Raw genomic sequence first — 8,362 nt, forward strand, 5'->3', positions numbered from 1 at the left:
TTGGTTCTTCCAGATCTTTAGGCCTTTGAATTATATCTGAGTTGGGGACCCATTTGTCTACCTAAATTTTTGTAGACCCGTCTTTAACTTACCAGAAAAAAATTATCCATTATAATATTTAGTCCTTTTTGAATGTTGGTCCATATCCAGGATAAGTTTGAGGATCTAGTTGAATCAAAGGGGTTAGAGTTTGGGAAATATTTAGCTTCTAACAATTTCGCCAAAAGTTGATCCTTTTCTAAGACCAATCTGCTTGTTAATTTTGTTAGAAGAGCTATATTAAAATTGTGAGGATTTTTTTTATCCTTAGTCCTACTTTAGATTTGGGCTTGCATATTTTCCTCCAGGCTTTTATGCATCCCCCTTTGCCTTTTGAACCATTTTTATTCCACCAAAATTCCCATTGAATACGATCTAACTGGTCTAGAGTGGTTTATGGGAGAGATATACACTGCATTTGATAGATTGTGAAATGTTGGAGAATTGACTGAATAAAAACAGTACGTCCATCCTGAGACAAGAGTTTCGATTGCCAACCTTGTAGAGCAAAATAATATTTTTGGAGAAGAGGTTCAAAATTTTCTTTTCTATTTTTATCAAAAAATAAGGGATTTCCAAGATATTTATCTTTCTTTGTCATTAACGGAACTTTAATAATTCTTGCTATTATTTTTCCGTGTTTCGGATGAATCCTAGGACTAAAATTAATTCACGATCTTTGAAGATTCACCATTTGACCCGTAATGTTCCCAAATATAAAAAGAATATCCAATAATCCTAACTTCTCTTAGATCAGCTCTAGTGAAAAGGAAGCAATCATCGGCAAAAAACATACGAGAAATATTCGGAGTTTCCTTATTGATTTTAAGGTCCCTAATATTTTTTTCTTTTCGAAATAGCTTTGTTTAGGATCCTGGATAAGATTTCCATGCGAATGAGGAATAAATAAGGAGAGACATGATCACCTTGTCTGATACCTCTAGAGCTATTAAATTTTGGGCCCTTCGAACCATTTAGGAGAATTGAAAAAAAAAGATGCATTGTATAATAAGATTTCCCCGGATATCATTAAACCCGAAAGATTGAAGAGCTTGTTTTAAAAACGGCCACTCCACTCTGTCAATAACTTTGGAAAGATCCAATTTTAAGGCAAAGTAACCTTTTCTAGCCTTCGAATTTTCATCGAGTGAATCAGCTCATGAGCTATAATAATTACATTATATGTTATTTTTTTTCTGGGAGAAAAAGCGGATTGACTCGGAGAAATAAGCTTATTCAGGAGAGGTTTTATTAGCATATTTGCCAGGATTTTTAAAATTAATTTATAAATTGAGTTACTTAGGCTAATAGGACTGAAATTTGCTGGGGTTTCAGATGTTGCAATTTTTAGTACGAGAGTTATGAATGTGGAGTTGAAATTCGGGTTCAAAACTCCAAACTGGAAAAATTCTTGAATTGTTGAAATAATGTCAGGCCCCAGAATATCCTAATTAGCTTTAAAAAAGTAACTTGTTATAGGGGCTGAAGAAATAGCTTTGTTTAGGATCCTGGATAAGATTTCCATGCGAATGAGGAATAAATAAGGAGAGACAGGATCACCTTGTCTGATACCTCTAGAGCTATTGAATTTTGGGCCCGTCGAACCATTTAGGAGAATTGAAAAAAAAAAGATGCATTGTATAATAAGATTTCCCCGGATATCATTAAACTCGAAAGTTTGAAGAGCTTGTTTTAAAAACGGCTACTCCACTCTGTCAATATCTTTGGAAAGATCCAATCTTAAGGCAAAGTAACCTTTTCTAGCCTTCGAAATTTTCATCGAGTGAATCAGCTCATGAGCTATAATTACATTATATGTTATTTGTCTTTCTGGGAGAAAAGCGGATTGATTCGGAGAAATAAGCTTATTCAGGAGAGGTTTTATTAGCCTATTTCCCAGGATCTTTAAAATTAATTTATAAATTGAGTTACTTGGGCTAATAGGTCTGAAATTTGCTGGGGTTTCAGATGTTGCAATTTTTAGTACGAGAGTTATGAATATGGAGTTGAAATTCGGGTTCAAAACTCCAAACCGGAGAAATTCTTGAATTGTTGAAATAATGTCAGGCCCCAGAATATCCTAATTAGCTTTAAAAAAGTAACCTGTTATAGGGGCTGAAGAAATCATTAGAGGGGCTGATATAATATGACAAAAAAGGTCATTACATGGTAATTTCAAGTGTCCCTTATCAAAAAATATTTGTTAATGACTAATTAACCCTTACATAGTTTAGTGTGAATAATCTAGTTTAATGTTGATAATCTAGTTTAGTGTTGATAATCAAGTTTCTATTATATTTACTCTAAAACAAAATCAAAGGAAAAAAAAATCAAAGAAAAAAAGAAAAACTTTTGTGATATTTTTGAAACCCTAGGTTTTGATTCACTCAACCAAAATGAGTGACTCAAGTGACAAATTTGAGATGGGTGAATCTTTATATGACCATGTATACCTCCAACTTAGATCCAATTAGCTTTTTGTTGCTCAAAATTATCTAAAATACATAAAAAGATCAAAACTTTTAGATTTTCAGAGAGACTTGCGGTTGGTGTTTTTCACGTAACCAACCGTAAGTGTGAGTTACCGTTCGTAATTGATGAACTACCAACCTAACTGGTTGAATTTGGGGAAAATCCAATCTTAAAAGCAGTTACGGTCAGTGTTAGTCTCCTCTATATGAACCGTAATTTAGTTACAGTTGATTTATTCGTAACCTTCATTCCAACTGTAACCAAATACAATTTGTAAATAGAGTATCAAGACCAACCGTAACTAGTTTACGATTGGTATATCAACTAAAATTTTGAACTGTAGAATGCTTTTTGAGAACAAAGTTCAGGGAAATTCTACGGTTAGTAATGGTGGTAAAACTACAAACCGTAACTAAATTACGGTTAATAGGTATTAGCCATAGAATTTCTGTGAGACATACAGGAAAATTTACGGTTCGTAATGGTGGTGTCGACACCAACCGTAAGTGGAGTTACGGTTGCAAATACAAATCGTAACTGGATATTCTTTCTTAGATTTTCTCGTCTACGATTCGTAGTTCATCATTTACAAACTGTAACCACATCAAAAACTAAAATTACGGTTGGTAATTGAATTATAATCAACCGTAACACACATGAACAATAATTTTGAACTTCAATTTTCATCACCAACACTAATTTGCAAAAAATTTCTAACCTAAATCGAACACAAAATAAACAAAACCCTAAGTGACTTTTTCAAACATACCTCATATAAGTCATTCCCGTTAATTTGTCTGATGGATTAGAGCTTTAAAATTATTGTTCTTCAACTGTTGGAGGATGTGGTTGATTATAATCACTACAATCATTGAAGTAATGCTAAGCTCTTTTGGCTCATGGAGAAGAGAAGATGAAAGAAGAAGAAAGAAAACAGATTTTCAATTTAGCTTTGATTTAGGTTAAAAAGTGGGGATGGTAATCTAGACAATTTACAATACCATTTGGACACCCCATAACCAACTAGATAGACATTATTATCATGGTTCAATCCCCCTAAGGCTAGCCGCTATGGGCTAGATTGGAGTGATAGATTGGCCAAAAAGTGTTGCAAATCAAAAAATAAGTATTGGAAAAAAAGTTAACAGTGATAGTTGATAGTTTTCTCTCCTACCAGGTGCTCGCAGTCCAACTATCAGCGAGATTGAAACGCTGAACCGTTCGACGCTCAAAAAATGGTCTTAACGCTGAACCGTTCAGCGTTGGGAGAAAATTTTCTGATCTAACGGCTGAGATTTAAAACGCCGAACCGTTCGGCACTCGGTCCCGCTGCTAATCTAGCTGCTAGATTAGCCATCCCATAGAATTTAGGAGGTTGCCCATGCTGACGTGGATGGCCAATCTAACAGCTAGATATCTAGCCCATATGACTAAGCCTAATGATTCCTTCAGTCCCTATAACAGGTTACTTAAAGAAACCCGGTTGGAAACCATCTGGACCAGGAACCCCTTCCGGTTCATTTTGGCTAAAGTTTGATATATATATTTTTTTCAGTTTGCCATTTTGTTTTTTTAATGATAGTCTGACGTCTACTATATGATCACCTTTTACGAGGAATGGACTTTTTCCACGTGTTTTGACCGACAAATGAAGGTCTCGCGTTTCCGAACCGGAGATACAGTCAAAAAATGGCAAAAGCAAGGGCGAGGGGACACATCAGTAAATCAGCGTTTTATTTGAGAACATTTTAGACTATTTACTCAAAGAATTCTTTCTGCACTATAGATAGATCTATTGAGGTATTTTCGCTGTGTTTTAGGCATATTTTTCTCTTCAAAATCTGGATACCTAAGCTAAGGTAAAAAAATCTAATCCTGGTTTCAGTTTTAGAAAGTTTGAATATTTTTTTCCTGTGAATACTGATCATTGTGAATAGACTAGTAAAGTGATCATTTCTCATGATCATACTTATTTCTTCTTATGGTGTTATTTCCAGTTGACCAAATCCCTCTATAGAGGATTCTTAGGAAAAAATGAACATGATGATCTTCTTCAGTCTCTTTTTAGTGTGTAACTGTAATTTCTTTTATCATTTAGTTCAGAAAGTTTAGTTTTTTGAGTTCTGGGTTTATCTTTACCCAAGAATTCTCCTAAGATCTATCATTTCCTTTTTCTACTATTTCATTTCTTTTATTTCTATGTTTTAAATTAGATTCATTTGTTTCCTTGATGTCTAAAACAGTGATTACTTGATAGATAACTGTTTCTAAAATTAGGTCATTATTATTCCTAATTTGGCTAAAATGTCCTGTAATTTTCTTTAGGTCATTCAGTGGTGGTTGAATACTTGTTGACTAAAGATATCACTTCCTTACTTGTTTTTTCTTTTTTGTGTTGTACAGAGATCCTTTTGTTTTCTTACACTACAATACACCTATTTGTTTGATCATCTTTTTATTTATTCAATCTGTAAAACACTACAGTTTATTTTAGAAATTGGATTATTTTTGCTTTTTAGGCGTCTTTCCAGTTTTCTAAAGTGTATGTATGTTTCCCCTTCTTCATTCTAGTAATACTAATGTTCTGTCTTTTGGTTGTTCATATTTACATGTAATGATTTTTGTTATCTGAGGCATGTGTCTCATTTCTGATTATTATTCTATATATGGATGTGGTTGTTTCTATGATTTTGATTGTGTTTTCATATGATTGTCATTTCTTATCAGGTAAAGTCCATTCATTCAAAGAATGTGTGTTGGTCCAGAACCAACACAATCTAATTCATCATCTTCTTCATCAGCTACTGCTTCGGAAGAAACAAAATCACCCACCAGAAGTATGAACCAGTTGACGACTGAAACTGAAGACTCTAGTTTACTCGAGCTTGCCGCCAATAATGACCTTGATGAATTTAAACAATTGGTTGAACGTGATGCTTCTGCTGTTAATCAAATTGGTCTCTGGTATGGACGTAAAAAAGGTTCGAAGCAGATGGTTCTTGAGCATAGAACACCGTTAATGGTTGCAGCAACTTATGGTAGTGTCGATGTTCTTAAGTTCATCCTCTCTCTTACCGAGGCTGATGTAAATCGTTCTTGCGGCCCGGATAAGAGCACTGCCCTTCACTGTGCTGCATCAGGTGGATCTGTTAATGCTGATGAAGTCGTGAATTTACTTTTACTTTCTGGTGCTGATGCAAGTTTGGTTGATGCTAATGGTTGTCGTGCTGCTGATGTTATTGTTGTTTCTTCAAAACTACCCAACTTAAAAGCTTCTTTAGAGACCCTTCTTGCTGACATAGGTTCAGAGGTTTCCGCTACTGGACGCAATCTTCAAATCTCTACGACCTGCATCCGTTCCAACCCGTCCTCCCCTGAGAATGGCTCCCCATCTTCTGTTTCAGATTTACTTAGCTCTCTAACTATGAATGTCGATGATCTTCATATGTCTGCAAATTCAGAGAAGAAAGAGTACCCAGTTGACCCATCTCTTCCTGATATCAGAAACAGCATTTATTCAAGTGATGAGTTTCGAATGTTTTCCTTCAAGATTCGGCCATGTTCCAGAGCGTATTCACATGACTGGACTGAATGCCCATTTGTTCATCCTGGTGAAAATGCCAGGCGAAGAGACCCGAGAAAGTTTCATTACAGCTGTGTGCCATGTCCAGATTTTCGAAAGGGTGCATGCAGGAGAGGGGATCTGTGTGAATATGCCCATGGAGTTTTTGAGTGCTGGCTTCACCCTGCACAGTACAGGACACGCCTTTGCAAAGATGGAACAAGTTGTACTCGCCGAGTTTGCTTTTTTGCCCATATATCTGAGGAGCTTCGACCACTATACATGTCTAGTGGCTCTGTTGTTCCTTCTCCAAGGTCTAGTGCTGTAGCCATGGACATGGCCGCTGCCATGAATCTCTATCCTGCATCTCCGTCTTCAGCCTCAGTAATGTCGCCTTCACCATTTGCTTCCCATATGTCTCCATCAGGGAACAGCATTTCTCACTCATCCTTGGCATGGCCACAGCCGAATGTCCCAGCTCTGCATCTTCCTGGAAGCAACCTTCAATCTAGTCGTTTGAGATCATCTCTCAATGCCAGAGATATTCCCTCTGAGGAGTATAGCATGTTGCAAGAGCAACATCAGCTTTTGAGTGAACTTTCCTGTTTTTCTCAGCAACAACGCCTAAGCTCCTCTTCGTTAAACATCCCCATCAGGACAAAAACTCTTACACCGTCCAACCTAGAAGAGCTCTTCTCGGCAGAAATTACTAGATCTCCAAGGTACGCTGACCAGGCTGCATCATCAAGTGTGTTCTCCCCTTCTCACAAATCTGCCGTCCTTAGTCAATTCCAGCAACAGCAGAGCATGTTATCACCAATCAATACAAATGCATTCTCTCCTAAAAATGTCGATTACTCCATGCTACAAGCATCCTATGGTTCTCCAGGGAGGATGTCTCCTCATAACATGGAACCAATCTCACCAGGTAGTGCTCGACTATCTGTGTTTTCTCAGCGCGAGAAACTTCAGCAGCAGCAGCAGCAACTTCGTAGTTTAAGCGCTCGGGATCTTGGATCAAATTCATCTGCAGTTGTTGGATCTCCTGTAAAATCTTGGACAAAATGGGGATCCCCCAATGGGAAACTAGATTGGGGAGTTCAAGGAGACGAATTGGGTCATTTACGAAGATCAAATTCACTTGAGCCTGGGCACAATGGTGTGGAGGAGCGTGATCTATCATGGGTTCACTCACTTGTCAAAGAATCTCCACCAGAAATCAAAGGTAAAGTGATACCCTCTTCTCCCCCTGCACCATCTGGTGAGGGTTCAAATTCTAACTTGCAAAACGAGTCTGTCGACAACACAGTTTTAGGAGCTTGGCTCGAGCAGATGCAGCTGGATCAGCTCGTCGCTTAGTGTCAAATTTCTCAGTTTTTTACTGAGATGATATTAGGATACTACTAAATGGAGAGGAATCAAAAAAAGTAGATATAATTACTATATTTGTTTGGATTGCTGGTAAGAAAGAAGGGAATGTTGGAAGGATCAAAGAAGGGAATGTTGGATAGGAAATTCATTTTGATAAAATTTTATTGCTCGTCAACTGAGAAGTCGGAAATAGAAACCTATCTAGGGGTGAACTTAAATGTTAATCCTGGTTAGGTACTTCTCTGATATCTCCTAATCTTTTAATTATTGGTCCTTTTTAACTCATTTGTCTATTTTGTTTTATAGTAAGGATAAGGGAAAGTAATTAAAGAGCTTTGAAACAAAAGCCGTTGTCTGTAACAAATTCTTTCCTTGTCTCTTTTGGTTTTAAATAGTTTTTAGTATTGGACCTTGTCTCTGGGTGCACATTCCTCCTTTTCTTTATTGTTTAAAACATATGAAGTCTAGGGAGAAAGCAGAAGAAGAGTGCAAGTGTATTTTCATTAGGGCCATAATTTTAATGTGCTCTGACTTGATCAGTTGATTGGTCTTCTGTGTTATACTGTAATCTTTTCTTTCCGGAATGATTGTAATTGGGGAAACAACGAGGTTTACATGTATATCTGGCTGGTTGCATATTCCTTTGATGATGGTGTGCAATGGAATTTTACAAATTCATCCAATTATTATTATTTTTATTATATTACTTTATTATTTTTGGCGTGACTAAGTTAAAAGCCTGTTGATATCTTGATTAGCATTGTCTTTACACCCACTTTCTTTTTCGCTTTTGATCTGCTTTTGCCTTTCTCTGTTTCTGGTTATTTAATTTGTGGATGCGTTGGTGGATCCTTCAACAACAGTGGAAGATAATGCGAGCTTGCTTAGATAGATAAGATAATGCGAGCTTGCTTAGAT

The 8,362-nt window shown here is 36.6% G+C and overlaps 1 protein-coding gene across 1 annotated transcript; it reads left to right on the forward strand.

Annotated features, from left to right (window-relative positions):
* The first annotated feature begins 4,243 nt into the window (after positions 1-4,243).
* LOC113290089 (zinc finger CCCH domain-containing protein 30-like) lies at positions 4,244-8,155 on the forward strand. Its single transcript, XM_026539616.1, has 2 exons — positions 4,244-4,370; positions 5,239-8,155. The coding sequence occupies exon 2, from the start codon at positions 5,261-5,263 to the stop codon at positions 7,430-7,432; it is 2,172 nt and encodes a 723-aa protein (XP_026395401.1). The 5' UTR covers positions 4,244-4,370; positions 5,239-5,260; the 3' UTR covers positions 7,433-8,155.
* The last annotated feature ends 207 nt before the right edge of the window (positions 8,156-8,362 follow it).

Source organism: Papaver somniferum, chromosome 6 (assembly GCF_003573695.1).
Source record: "Papaver somniferum cultivar HN1 chromosome 6, ASM357369v1, whole genome shotgun sequence".
Taxonomy (NCBI): domain Eukaryota; kingdom Viridiplantae; phylum Streptophyta; class Magnoliopsida; order Ranunculales; family Papaveraceae; genus Papaver; species Papaver somniferum.